This window comes from Rhagoletis zephyria, unplaced genomic scaffold (genome assembly GCF_001687245.7).
Source record: "Rhagoletis zephyria isolate East Lansing unplaced genomic scaffold, Rhagoletis_zephyria_1.1 Rzeph_scaffold_00038, whole genome shotgun sequence".
NCBI classification, from domain to species: domain Eukaryota; kingdom Metazoa; phylum Arthropoda; class Insecta; order Diptera; family Tephritidae; genus Rhagoletis; species Rhagoletis zephyria.
This window is the reverse complement of record NW_016157122.1, coordinates 228,082-243,218: the sequence shown is the minus strand read 5'-3', so window position 1 is coordinate 243,218 and position 15,137 is coordinate 228,082. Positions and strand designations below refer to the sequence as shown.

At 33.3% G+C, this 15,137-nt stretch overlaps 1 protein-coding gene across 1 annotated transcript in view; it reads right to left on the bottom strand.

Moving 5' to 3' along the window:
• Positions 1-5,202: 5,202 nt before the first annotated feature.
• Positions 5,203-15,137, bottom strand: part of LOC108366090 (GTP-binding protein Di-Ras2) — a 68,639-nt gene continuing 58,704 nt past the window's right edge. Inside the window, exons 5-6 of the mRNA XM_017620381.1 lie at positions 6,036-6,147; positions 5,203-5,761 (exon numbers count right to left, since the gene is read on the bottom strand). Coding sequence (XP_017475870.1) covers positions 5,686-5,761; positions 6,036-6,147 — 188 coding nt within the window. The 3' untranslated portion in view covers positions 5,203-5,685. The remainder of the gene's footprint in view (positions 5,762-6,035; positions 6,148-15,137) is intronic.

Here is a 15,137-nt window from a genome sequence, read left to right as displayed (position 1 = left end):
TTTGAGTTGTCTCGTTATTGCAGAGGACAATCGATATGTAGGCTGGTATATGTACATATGTACATATGTATGTATGTAAATGTGTAAGTACAAAGGGGCTTACGCCTAAAAGTAGACTACTCTAGACATTGGCAACTGAAAGTGAGATAGACAAACGAAGTATGAGTGTGTGTGTGTGTATGGAGCAAACAATTCTCGAAGACAATTAAAAAGTTGAACATTTAATTATTTGCATGGCAACCAAAAAAATGGCAACAACCACAACTTCAACCGTATTATTAAATGCCGTTACACGTTGCAGCTGGAAAACAGCAAATGTTTGGAAGTACTTTTTGTGTATGTGTGCATGTGTGTGTACGTACAAACATACCCGCAGAAAAAATTATCAATTGATAAAAAATAACCCACTTGTAGTTAGCTTTTTTCCGGGATTTCTATAAAATATCTATATAACTTGTAGTTAATTACAAAAAACCTAATTTGAAACTCGCTGAAAAGTAATGCAGGAGTAATACGGATGTAATCGGGAGATTGTTTTCTTTAAACAAGTTTCTATTTAAATATCCTCATACAAATTTAACTTTGAATACAATTTTTTTTTGCTTTTCACAAATACTTCTTCGAATTCAGGACAAATGAAATAACAAAAGTAAACAAAAATTTTTTTATTCTTATTTATATTTTAAGTTCAAAAGTAGTTAGTTGATATCGAATGCAGAGTTAACCCCATTTGACTATGTCGCGACCATCGCCACAGAAATATAGTTAGCTTTCCTCAAAGAAAATACACAGATAATAGTCACCTTTAGTCCTTTCCTTATCAACTTCAAGTTAACTTATGTTCGATACATTTCCTGCAGGGTATGTATGCATGAGAAAGAATAAAACTCACCAGCAAAAAGTTTCACCACTGAATGAAGTAACTTGAATATTAACTTAGTAATATGCTCAACTGATCAACAACACATATTCTTGAGTCTCGTCATAAAAATTAGGAATTTGCTTTTTCTAAAGCGAAACACTAAAGCTATTCGTCATTGTTATTTTCCTCAAATTATTTTTTACTTGACAACCGTTACCTCTGCTCTCCGGCGAACAAGGTTGTTGACAGCTTTTGAAGAAAAATCGCCAATATCAAAATAAAAAAAATCGCCACTGCACTAAAAAAAGATTCGCCATAAATTCTTTAGGGGATTTTTTTTTTTTAACAGAGGTACTCAAATGTGATGATGGTTCTTGATATTAGATAGGTGCCTCTATGTCGATGGTATTGTTTTTTCTGTTATGTAAATATTACTAATTATTAATTGATGGAGTCGCGAACGATATATGTACTCGTAATAAAAAATTCTCAGGGATGGCGTTATGGTGTAATTAAATTACACAAGCGTGCAAAAATTTACTTTTTTTGCAAGCAGAAATACTAATATACATCAGGGACCGTAACAGTTACAACTTTTATTAAAAAAATCACTCTTTAACAATTATTTTTTGACTTTTATTTAATTACTCTTTAAATAACCGTTATTTCTGACTTTTATCTTATAAATTATTTTTGATTTTTATTTAAATAATCTGCAAATAACAGTTATTTTTGATTTTTAAATTATATGTCTTAAATAACAGTTATCGAAGACTTTTATTTATAAAAGTCATAAATAAAAATCAGTCACTAATCTTTATTTTTTCAATCATACTTATAAAAGTCATTTGAATAAGTCGTAGTAAACTTTTGTTTTCCAACACCTTCTTAACTGCGAAAAATGTTAATGACTTTTATACGATTGATTTAAAAAATAAAAGTCGGTCACTGGTTTATATTAATGACTTTTATACGATTGATTTAAAAAATAAAAGTCGGTCACTGATTTATATTAATGACTTTTAAAAGTAAAAGTCACTGACTGATTTTTATTGATGACTTTTATAAATAAAACTCTTCAATAACTGTTATCTAAGCCATATAATATAAAAATCAAAAATAATTGTTATTTTGGATTTATAATATAAAAATCAAATATAATTGTTATTTTTTTAAATTTTGCATAAAAATTGCAAATAAAAATTTATTTTCAAATTTGAGTCTCGGTGCAAAACGAAATAGATTGGTATGTTTCACTTAGTTGTAGAACATTTTCTTCATAGTGAATTTTTCCATGACAGTTTTCATCAATAACTGTTATGTTCGGTCCCTGATATACATCTTTTCGGTCTGTGTTATTAACTATATTTACCCGGGCACTTGTGCACATTATTTTTGTTTTTTATTTACTTTACACTCTTGTAAATAAAAATATATTTTTTTTTAATTATTAAGAGTACGTTTATTTGTTTGTGCTCACAAGGTCATATATTTGGGCATAAGGACTGGTAATTTTTAGGACAATTGTTATAATTCAGCGAGGAGTTCAGCGGTCAGGTCGCCACTTTTGCTATTACCAACTCATTTTCTAGTTATTACCTTTGGCTACTGGGATATTATATGGAAATTGCTAAAGATATGAACACAAGTGTATACATACATTCATAAATACACAGGTAGAAATTGAGGCTCTATTTAAGTATATATGTTGCATTCGGAGGTAAAATAACTTGAATGATAACTTTAATAAGCAAACTTTTGGTATCGGTGAGTGCTTTTTGCTGTTTAATTTGGTTTTCTTGTGTATGAAACCCAAAAATTAATCACAAAATTTGCAAATAATTTTAAATTCTTCTAAAAAATTCCAAAAATACTTCTTTTAGTTGAATACGCAAATCTGCGCCATTTTGTCGACAACAGGAACCGAGCTATTCACCTCGAAAAGAGGAGAATGTGGCGTCAAACCGAAAGCATTTATTTGTTTGCATCTCGTATATTAATGCAGTTATTTTCAAAATTAAAAGTGCCATAATAAATAGTCCCCACATCGGCAACTATCTGCGCGAAATCCTCTTTTCATCTAATAGCATTAAAGGACAACGACTATCATTCAACGGCCAATGGAATTTGCATGTTTAATTTCCCCACTTGAGCTGCTCGGCTTTATTAGTGCCTATAAACAAGTATCGAATAGCTGCAGAGGGAGCAGGGAGAGGCAAGGTGCAAATATGCGAGCATTAGGGATGCACAAAATATGTACATCGGATGCATTCAAATATTATAATCTTAGTGTAGTGCAGTTATTACTCTCGATTAAGTGGAAAACGCTCTAAAATGGTTTGAAAATCCGTAGTGTCACTAATGCCAAATTGCAAGTGGTCAAATTGCAAAATGTGTAATGCATCCTTAAAAATACATATGTGTCATATGCAAAAAGCGAATGCTCCCTTTCAACACAGCAATACTCGTAAGCTGCCTTCAGCAGCATAGTTCCTTGGAGCGAAAATGCTGTACTAGAATATTAAGCAGAATTTGCGGTAGAGCTGGACATATAATGATTACTCTACCCGCGTGGTCGTAGGCATAAAGTGGAGGCTGAATCTATTCGGACTTCACTCAATATCGACAAATTCGGTGCTCATTAAAAGGATAAGTTCTTTGAAATCCTTTCAGATTTATTGGAGAACTAAAAGAAAACTTAAAATTATGTTTAGATAGGAAATACTTTCAAGGCTGTACCAAAGATGCCAATGAATATACTTACATACATAAGCATCTACAACGTGTCTTTTCAGATAAAGTTTCGATTTTGGTACGAGAGTGTAACCAATTTTCCCTTTCGCCTGTAAAAGTCCGCATTTATCACCGAGTGAACTCTTTACGCAAATTTTCTATAAAAAAATATAAAAATTTTGTCGCAAGAATGCAGCAGAAGAAGGCAAATTAATGCTGTTGCAGTGTCCAAAATGAAGAGCAGCCCTAATATGCCAAATACTAGCTCATAAAAGTATTTATGTGTGTGTGTAACTGCATATGAAGCCACCCATTGACTTTTATGTTATTAAAATTTGTTTCATGACGCCATTTTAGAAATAAGCCAATTCTGGCGCATTTATGGAGTTGTGAAGTGGGGATTGAGGATTTGCATGATTATTGTAAAATTAATATTTATATCGAATTGAAGGGCAAATATTTAGTCGTGGGTAAAATTAAATGTATGTATGTATGTATATTGGCATCATTAAATGCAATTATCGCTTGTTTGTAAATAAGAAAAATAGTAATCAAAATATTGATACGACAGCGGCCGCTGGGTGTAGTGGTAAGAAGTGCACACTACCATTCCGCAGGGCAAGAGTTCGAGCCCAGTTTCCGACTAACATCGAAAAGAAAAGAATGAACAAAAAAAATGTCTAAAAAAAGCCGCTCGGCCCTAGGTAGGCAATGGCAAAACTCCGAGGGTATTACTGCCATGAAAAATCGGGTGTTTCCATCAATTATTTAATTCGATTTGTAAATATAGGAGAAATTTATTCGTAACCGAGTGTAATTGTCTAACTAGGGTGCCAGTATTAACACAATCAATAAGCCAGCCTGGAGATCAAGCGAAAACTAACTCTTGCCATTCAAATGGAATGACGCAGAAACTTTAACATTGTCGAACAAAGATGAGAAGGGTCAATGGTGTTTTTTGCTTAACCAGAGAATTTCAGGCTGTTAGAAAATCTGTAAACACCATTTCTTTTTTAATTATTCGACTAGGCCTACTTCAACCTGTACCCGGTCAATTAAAAATTCGTTCGGTCTTGACTAAAATTTTCTTTTGAAATTCTGCCCTGCAGAAAAGTCGGTAGATTACTCACTAAAGCCGTAATCGAACTTAAAGTGAACTATTATATCAAAATATAAGTTTCTGTGTTTATTGAAAGCCATTTGTAGTTCAACTTGTATTCAAATAAATATTAAATAAAGTATTTGTGGCATTTAAAACCAGTCGAGGTAAATTGTGAGCTTAAATTGGCTGCCGTTTGTTGTTTTATGTTTTGTTTTTTTTTTTGGTATATAATCACATACTAATTTTTATAAAAACTTTTGATTTTAACATTTTCGTATTATTTTAAATAACAACTATCACGCAATTAAACTACAAAAATTACATAATACTAGCAATATTTATTTGTTCATTGCTTCTCATAGTTTGGATTTACTTGCAAATTTGCTATGTATTTACTTATATATCTACATACATATTTACTTAAATAATTCCGCTATTCAGGCTCTTTTTGTTCGCATTTTGTTGAAAAAAAATTCAAGTATACACACACACACACATTTTAATACGCATCTATACATACATACATATATATAAATGCTCTTAAATATGCGTATGTGTGCGAGTATGCTATCAACTATGCCTGCATGGGCTAACAAAGCCGTATTTCGGTCAATTAACGGCATTGCGGCATTTATTTTTAAATAATTCTAAATTAAGCGTTAATATCAAAATTTGTAATTTTTCCTACATAAATTTCACATCTTTTCATTGAGCTCACACCGACCGACGGTATGCAGAATTCATACGCAGCCACAAGTACATACATACATACATACATTCATACTATACGCTCCGCACGAATGCACATACATACATACGCCCACCTAGTACATATTTACTTATACGAGTCACACTTTCGCGCATTCAGCGGCTGCCTATTTTCTTCTTCTTCTTCTTCTTCTTCTTCAGTTTTCACATTAAAACTCGGAATTTTCGCGCTGCCTTCTCCGCTGACTTTTCAACACCTCCTTCGCGTTTCATTGCCGCCTTATTGCAAATTACAGTCATCGGACGCGTTGTTGATTTGCTGTTTGGTTTTGCGTGATGCACGGCGTATGAGCGACCTGTAATTTAGTGCAAATGAATATCAAAAAACAAAAGTAGGCAATAATAAGGCAGTTAGTTGTTCACTCTTTGATGCGAAAATGCAAAAGGCAAACATTTGCATTTGTTTTGTTGCTTTGCTGCCAATTTTCGCACTTTCGCTCAAACGCACACAGTTTCGCATCAGAGAGTGAACTCTAGTAATGTATGTATGTATGTATGCTAGCAATTTGCACTGATTGTGGTGTACTCATCACGCCTAGCGCAGGTAAATTACACATTCGATATACTAACCTAGATCGGGGCTTTAATTTGGCATCGCCGCTGCTGGTGGCCGGATCGACGGCATCAACCAAACTGGACTTTTTATCACTTGAAACGGATGGACTGGCGTTGCGATTCTTATCTAAAGTAGAAACCAGATATTAAAATACTAGTAATACAGTTAGCATGGCTCACAATTATATGAAAGTAAGAAGTGAAATACAATTCGGAGGCAGAAATTCAAGAAAATTAGAGACGAGTCAGAGCTGTTAGTAGGGAGACGGTAGTAGTAGAAAGGAGGTTTCGCTACTTCTTTATAACGTAGGTTAGAATTTCTTTAAGGGATTGCAAAGAATAATTAAAATCGAGCGTCTATTTCCCAGACCCCCACAAAATAAAATAAAAACACATTATACTATGTCGCTTTGTGTCATAGAGGAGGAGCGATATTATTTGTACATCCAACATCTATGAATACACTTTTGATTTAGAAAGGATCGTCGGGTTGAAGGAAACACGAATACATACACCAACTGCTGTACTACCTGTTACAATGCCTTGCTTTGACCAAATTCCGCTGTGGTTTGATGGGCACACCACACCTTTTCGAACACTTTGCCGATCTAAAATTATGCAAAAATTATGGATGGATTAACTGCGGTCATAGAATTAAACGAAGTTCATGCTGAAGTACAGCGAGAAACTATTTCATTAATTATTATTAGTTATGTTTAAAACAAGATTAAGTCGGTACTATATAATACTCCAATACTACGCATACGAGAACTATTGCTATTGCTTTCATTAGTTGAAATCACCACAGTCCTAGCCGACTATTTCATATCGCAACTGGACTCAACTGGATCCTTCGCCAGCGATATTTCTTCAAGAGTAGATTTGACGGAATGCAATCCTTCAATCAGAGCCCAATGCCTAGGGTTCGGGAACAGATATTAGCAGCTCTTGAAATCTTTCAAACCAATTTTCCGATCATTCCCGTCGCTTTCTTCGAACCAAGACGCATACCCTGTTACCAAATTGCTTGTTCGTATGAATATTTCCTACAGCTCAGCCTACAGTTATTAATTTTTAACCAAAAAAAAAAAAATCAACGTGTTTTACTTTTCGTAAAAAAATTTTACTCACATACAGAGATGTTAAAAATACTTGTAAAATGATATTTAAATACAAATACCTTGCATAAAAAGTATTTGAAATATGTACAAATACAAAATACTTTTACAAAAGTATTTACATACAAAATACGTATTTTGAAAATACAAATACATTTGAAAATACTTTTGAAAACGCTTGTGGATATTTCACAAGAAACGAAAAAGGCCATAGCCAAGGCACATTGAACAGGTAGTGCCAATAGAGCAGCTGATTTGATTTTTTCAAAGAATTTGGTCTCGAAAATGTCAAATATCTTTAATTTTTCCTCATAAAAAATCTAAATTGTTAAAATCTATTTGCGTGTGAAACCTTTTCCCAGACAAAACAAGCGATTGAATAGCAGCTCTGGAATGCTGATTACTGGGCCCTGCAAAGGATGGGTCAATGCTTCGAGTAGCAAACAAATTTACTAAGAAAAAAAGTTGCAACAATTTTTATTTTTTCCAACTTACATTTTTTATTTCTTATTTTTTTTTTGTATTTCACGTGGCACGCTTTGATTTAGAAGAAACAAATCAGAACGGGTTTTGACACTTTAGATACCAGAAGCAACAACAAAATACATGCTGGTTTTGCTCTAAAGCAGAGCTGGGCAGAGTCTGCCCGGCGGGCGACTGCGCGGCGTATTCTCTTATACATGCACGCTCTGCTTGGGAAGGCAGCAAAGGCTTCATTCAACTGCACGCCCTGCAGCAATTCAGACTCACCCTAGGTTACGCCTCAGATAGTCCCTATTGTTACCAGCACTAGTCCGTCATAATTCCCCGGCCAATGGTTTCAACTGCCATTTTTGTCGTTGGAGTAAGATTGCGTTCTGCACTTCACAGATGCTTTTTCATAATTCGGAACACAAAAAAAGAGTTTATCATTTTATAACCATGTTGCCTCTGACGGCATTTGAAAACGGACCCTCCTGAAAGCTAAAAAAAATAATGTAAAAAATATATTTTTTAAAAACAAGCTTTTATTTAACCTGTACAATCAAAGGCATAAAATGAAGTAGTGTAGCAAAAGATATTTTTGCAAGAAAGTTTTGTCAAAACTGCACTAAAATGAATAAAATAAAATAAGTTAAGGTCTCGTTAAAGTTACTACAAACCATTTAGTGAAAGCAGTTATTCAAACTCTAATGAAAATTACTAACAATTTGTACTAATTTACTTCGTTTTTAAAAAAGCTTTTCGCGCGAATAGCAAACCGGCATTTAAATTTCTGCATACATACATACCTAACCAATTAGGCATGTACGCTGAATTTGTATATTCTAGACCGATTCCTTGAGGACTGGTCGAAGGCTGACATTTTCGATGCAAGCAAATGTCCAATTCTGACCAGTCAAATTTTAACCAGTGATGTACTAGTCCTTTACGGAAAATTGGCCACCTTATTGCTGCAGGGCGACTAGTTCGCACTCACACAAAATGCTCTGCCGAGGTTGCCCACCTCTGCTCTAAAGCTACTACCTGCTTGATATGCCTTGGCCGTAGCTAACAAAAAGTTCTAAAATTTACATTTGATTGTTTATGATTGAATTACCAGGCTTGTTAGCAAAGGCTTTCTGTATTTCAGGTGACTTATGTATGTATGTATGTATGTATGTATAGATTGGGCAATTCGAAGATCCGGCTGCGTCTTGGGTAAATTTTTGTCGCTTTGCATGACCTTCTTATATTTTTGCTAATCCGAAATTTGCAAATGTCAAAGAAATTAATTAATTAGTGTTGTAAAGGAAGGCTTTATGATATGACGGTAGTTTTATTTTTTTGCTCAAAAATAATAGTTAGACCAAGGATCTTTATGCAAAGAAATTAGGCTACAAATGCGTATCATAAAACTATACATTTTGCTTATAGTTATGTGGTGTATATTTTTAGGCTTGTTGTTTGCATAAAAGTCCGCAGTCTTATAATGATTATATTATGATTTTTATTTTTTCAAAACATTCAAAAGCTATAGGTACTTGCGTAGTTTCCATCATTTCATTTTCAGAGGTAGCGACACACTAATAAAAGAAATAAAAGTCAAAATTTGTAGGTCAAAATTTCAGTTGGGTGCGTCTGTACGGTCTTGTAAATTTAAAAAATAATCTTTATTTTTAAGTGGAAAAATATAATTCAGTAATAATTATTATCTCTGTGCGATAAAAATAAACATCATAAAAAATCTTTATTTGTTATCGAAAAAATTTAAATCAATAATAATTATTATTTGTAAGCGAAATAACTACAAATCATAAAACAATTATTAAATGCTAATTTTAGTTTATTTTACTTATATTTTTTTTTTACTTTTATTTATTTACTTTATATTTTTTGGTTATTAGCAGGGAACGGATTTTTAGGACCTAAAAACCTATAAAAAAGGCAAAATAAAATAACGAAATAGGCTGAAAAAGGCAAAACAAAATAGTGAAAAAGGCAGGAAAAGGCACTAGGTGTTGCAAAAAAGCCAAAAAAAGGCAAAACAAAATAGCGAAAAAGGCAGGAAAAGGCACGAAAAGGCACTAGGTATTGCAAAAAAAGCAAAATAAGGCACTAAAAAAAGACAGAAAATACGAAGAACAATCAAAAAATACATTTATTTTAGAAATGTTTATATTACAAGTAAAAAGAGAAAAACTATGAACTAGAAAATTTGTACTTAGAATCTTTGACTATTTTATCCTTTCTAGTTTCCAACTCATAAAGCTTTAATCTGTATAGTTGTAGTAACATTGAACCACAAGATGCATTTTGAAGTTTTCTGGCAGCATTTTCATTCGATTTTCGCGAAGAAAAGCCTTGAATGTACTAAATGTGTGCTCGACGTAAGTTGATACAAGCGGCGCCCAATTTAAATATGGAATGTTTGAAACGTTCATATTATCAGGAATAAGGGCGTTTTCCTCGCACTTTACAATTTTATCCATACCCCTTATTGTCTCCAAGCCTTCGTTAGCTGAGAAAACGGCTTTGAATGCTTCCAACACCAATTTGGCAAGAGGTCTCTGCGCTTCTATAAGCCGCATGGGCAATGTGTATATTTTTTAATCTTAAAAAAAAAAAATTGTAAATGCTATAATCACTTTTTTAAAGGTAGAAAAGGCAAATATCTTAAAAAAGGCAAAAAAAAGGCAATTACCTTAAAAAAGGCAAAAAAGGCAACATCAAATGTGTTTATATGGAATCAGGGAAAGCTAAATCGTGGACATTCTTAATCGAATATAGTATATCTCCTTAGCAGAAAAAAAGGCAATTTGCATAAAATCCGTTCCCTGGTTATTAGTGATCATTCGAATATTTCAAGTGACATCTTGTGACCAAAGGAAGTAATATTGGCTTAAAATTATTTAATAGTAGACATTAACTGTTCATTGAAGTATTCTCGCTTTGTGGGGTTTCTTGCAAAATGATGTCTATTTCTTAGCATAAAATGAGGCAACACACGAATAACCGGGATCCCTGTTAGGCTTTGAATAAGTTCTATGTCCTTCCGCTAGTTGTAATAGACATTTAGTCTGTTTACATATGGCAGTTTTAATTCTAAATACAACTGAAACTAAAGTTATAATTACATTTTCGAAATTCTGAGTGATAGACAGTTCAAAATTACATTTTCTAGGGGAGGTTCAAATGCCCTACATGTCAAAAGATTGCCAGAATTTCAAAAATAAAAAAATAAAAATAAACTGCCACAAACTTATGAACACTCGTACATTTAAGTAAGTACGTGCATTCGGACTTTGTAATGCAGTGCAAATTTATTGAAATGTCTGCATTGTCTAAAAAAATACTCCACCACTCGACAGCCACAAAATGCGAGGCAATAAAAACTTTAATCGATTACATATCTAATATTACATAAAACGGCTGGTTGCAAGTTGCAGAGAAAACAACAAAATCAGCTATTCATACATACATACATACAAACAGTTGCAATTCGAACACCAGAGGGCCAATAAAATCACAAATACTACGTTTGACTGCAGAAAAGAAGCCGGCCGGTCCGGTCGGTCGGTCGGTGGGTCGGTCAATTGTAGAATGAGGACACTGACTGCAGTGGCAGGGGCGAAAAACAAAAAAAGGGAGAGAGAAAAACGTGAGGCCAACGAAAGAGCGAAAGAACGAGCGAAGCATGGCAAGTCAAGGCGTCTAATCCCCAATGAAGCTTGCAGAATGTCGGCGAATGAGGGCGAAGTTCAAGTGCAATACAAATGTACGTTCTGCATCCATTTAACTCATACAAACATACAAACAATTATTTACTTAAATATACATACATACATATATGCTCGTATATACGATGAGTTTCGGCATTATTAAGGTAAATGTGTTTTGGCGAAAATGCTAAAATTTTTAATAACACATTAAAACTTTGTCTCCAACCACCTTTTTATTTACATACAGATATTTTTTATTTTATATTTGTCTACCTGCGTTGCAGATAAAGACGAGTTCAATTTGGAATAAAATATTTACATATAAAAATATGTGATGATAATTTTCTCGCGTCAATAGACAAATAACTGGTTACCACATTGTTTTGCTAATTTGATGTTATGAATTTTGTGAAAGCACAAGCATACATACATACATAAATACAAATACATATGTACATACACATACATAAATATCAGCAAGAACAGGGGTGGTGGTGCAATTGTTGAAAATATTTTCCACTTCAGTTATTAAAATTTGCGTTTCAATTTGTGAAAATTTGCTGCAACCGCAAACATTTGGACGTACAGTAACAACAAAATTGTCGAAAAGTTTTAAAAATTAGTGAAGTGCAACGGAATGCTTTCGCCAAACTATGATAATTTTATCGCTAACAAAACACAAAAATGGAACAAAATAAATCAATTTGTTATTACTGGTCACTCACGGGGCTGGAATGTGAAACAATTTGAAAAATTTAAAAAATATGCACTGCTTTATAACTTTCCGATTTTCCCAATTTTTGAAGTTTTATTTATCTTGCATTGGAATTCTGTTTCCGTTTGCTATTGTAAAGGCATTACCCTAAAAGTGCTGTTAGACGTGGCAATGCAAGTGCTTTTTCAACGCACTTTTGTGTCAAAATGCGAAAGCGCAATACTACTTTCCCGCGTAAACGAAAAGTACTTTTGTACTTTTGAAAGAAAGCAAATCGCTTTCAAGAAATAATTTCAATTTTCTCGTGTTACCCTCGTGTTACGCTCATTTTAGCGTTTTTAGTATATTTTTCCGGTCATTAATTATTGTTATACTTAAGCATAAAAATGGCTGATAACACAGTTGAAAATAGGATGTTTTCACCATGTAAATAGAAAAAAAGTAATATCAGAAAGTTTGATTTTCATAAAATAAAATTCTTTTCCAAACTCACTTTACATGCAAGGTGTAACTGCCTCTGCAATCTCTTTTGGAAATTCTTGAATTTGAGAGAGTTTTCAAACTGACTTGAACTTGTCACGTCTAACAGCTATGTACTTTAAACTCGTTGCTATCAACTGTAGCATTTTCGATTGTTTTATCAACACTTTATCGCTAAGGGATATGTTACAGTATGTTTACATATAGGTAAATATAATCTCAATCAAAGCTAATTTTTTAATCACCCCGTTTACACAAGCAAATCTCTCACATCTCAAGGAAAAGTTAAGTTTCTTCTCTGTGCCACATTAAGCAATTTAAACACATTTTAACTTAATATTTTATTAAAAATGCATTTAGAAACCTCTTTTCCTTGCTAGCGTCCATTTTTGTTTACTTTTACATTTGGCATTTCTTCTCTTCTTCGCAAAAATAATCGATACAACTAGGTTGGCCACCGAAAAGTTATCACTTTAATCTGAGATTATTTTATAATTACAGATTAACGAGGAACGCATTTTGTATGGCTAATCTATTTTCTAATTACAGATTTGGGAGTTAAGCTCAATGAAAATGAGGATAATCTACTTATGTAAATCTAGTATTATTATTCAGGCGATGACAGACTGGATTGTGGAGCTCTTATTATTCGACTGTTTATGAAAATAGTAGACTACCCTTTTCTTCTTAACTTTTTTAACTAACCGCTCACACACAACTAGTTGCGAAGCCGATCATTTCCGATTTATTGTTTTCTTCAACAAACTTTGTTTTTTTTTTTATTTTTTTTGAATACCCATGCTTATAGAACAGGACCCAATTTCGCTAATAACAATAACGTTATTGTGTACCCACTGTTAACATTTGAATAATTTCGGCTAGTCGATTTTCAGAATACTCGACGGTGAGCGGTTAGTCGAAAATGAACGGTTAATCGAATGCAAGCTATTCGACTATCAACTGATAATACCTTTTTGTTATTATATTTTTTGTGAAAATTGATGTATATGTTTTATATATTTATGTTGTTAATAAAGGAAATAAAAGATGATCATCACAACCTATCGATTTTTAACAATGTTCTACCAATTGTTCTTGCTTTTAATGAAAAACAAACAAAATGTGAGTGAAAAATGACCAGCCGGCAGACATCGAATCACTCGTAAAAAGGGTTTCATTTTCTATTATAAATCTAATTTTCTTTTGGTTTTGGAATAAAACAGAGATGCTGGTCTGTTCAACAGCCTTCGATCAAAGAGCTTAAAGATGGAGAAAACTTAGAGCAAAAGTGATGCTACTCAGGATTATTTGATCTAATTTAAATATCTCCCAAAATTTCTGAAGCTCATCGCAGTCATGTTTGAAATAACTTGGCGTCAAAACGATTACAATTTTCATAATGAAAATACGAATTTAATCATAAAAAACGGATGGAAATTCTTGTAATCCTTTTTTCGATAGAAAGTAATCGTTAGTCATTTATGTTTTTACCATTTGACGAGTAAAAGTCACAGTCTTCCCAATAAAGAATCTGAATTTGTTGTCCCTGAAAAAAAAGTGGGTTTACACGCTTTGATTTCTCACTCTTCAGGACTTTGTTTTTATTTTCGTAAAAAGTTTTTAAACATTTCACAGAATGAATTTAATATTTCGTTGCTGCACAAAAATGCTTTGTACGAATATCTGAAAGGCGGGAAAGCAGAACGCCATACATTCATACATAAGCATGTGCATACATATTCACAAATACATATTGATATGCACATCCTTTGGCATATACTTTCTGATACTTTTGTATCAACTTTTGTGTATCCGAATTGAGGCATTCAGCCGTGCGCTTACGAACTGTCAAACAAAACCGCTAATACTCGTACTTTGCTTTATTGAGCAACTTTTCACAGCTGCTCGAAAAATAAATTATGTACTTATTGAAAATAAATGTATGTACATATGTATATGTGTGGCTGTCACTTTGGTATGCCAGAATGTGTCTAAGCATGAATTTACACGCACAAATAGGCAATTTATCAATAGGCAATATACTCGCATCCAAAAAAAAAAAGCAAATATAAAAATAAAATAAAATCACAATTTTAGGCGTATTCCAAATGCAAATAACTTGTTCAATTTTAACGCAAAAGGATAGGCTTAAGCTTTGCTATGAATTGAGTTAAAATCATTCCCTTCTTTTCATTTCATCGTCACGTTATGCTCTCATTCAAACAGATTTTTTCGATTTTTATAAACCTATCAGATTTTTGACTCTACTTTATGTAAACTTATGGCAATCGAAATAAGACCAGCCCATCTGAATCGCACCGGCACTACGCTGCTGACAATAGCAGCACTTTGCTGGCGACGTAGATTTAATCCTCCGTCTGGACACTGTGGGCCGTCAGTGCAACATTCTACAGCAAAGATAAGGAGGCAAAAGAAGTTGGTCCAGCGGTGACCAAAGGCAAGAGCAAATAACTCCTGGCAAACAACTATGAAAGGCCTACGAAAGATCTAAGATGAAATAACGAACTCGCTTTTGGCGGAATTTGGCGAAGAGGGAGGAAACTTTGCCACTTAAATAAAATGTATGCATGTATATGCCTTTGCAAGGTTTAATGCGCTATGT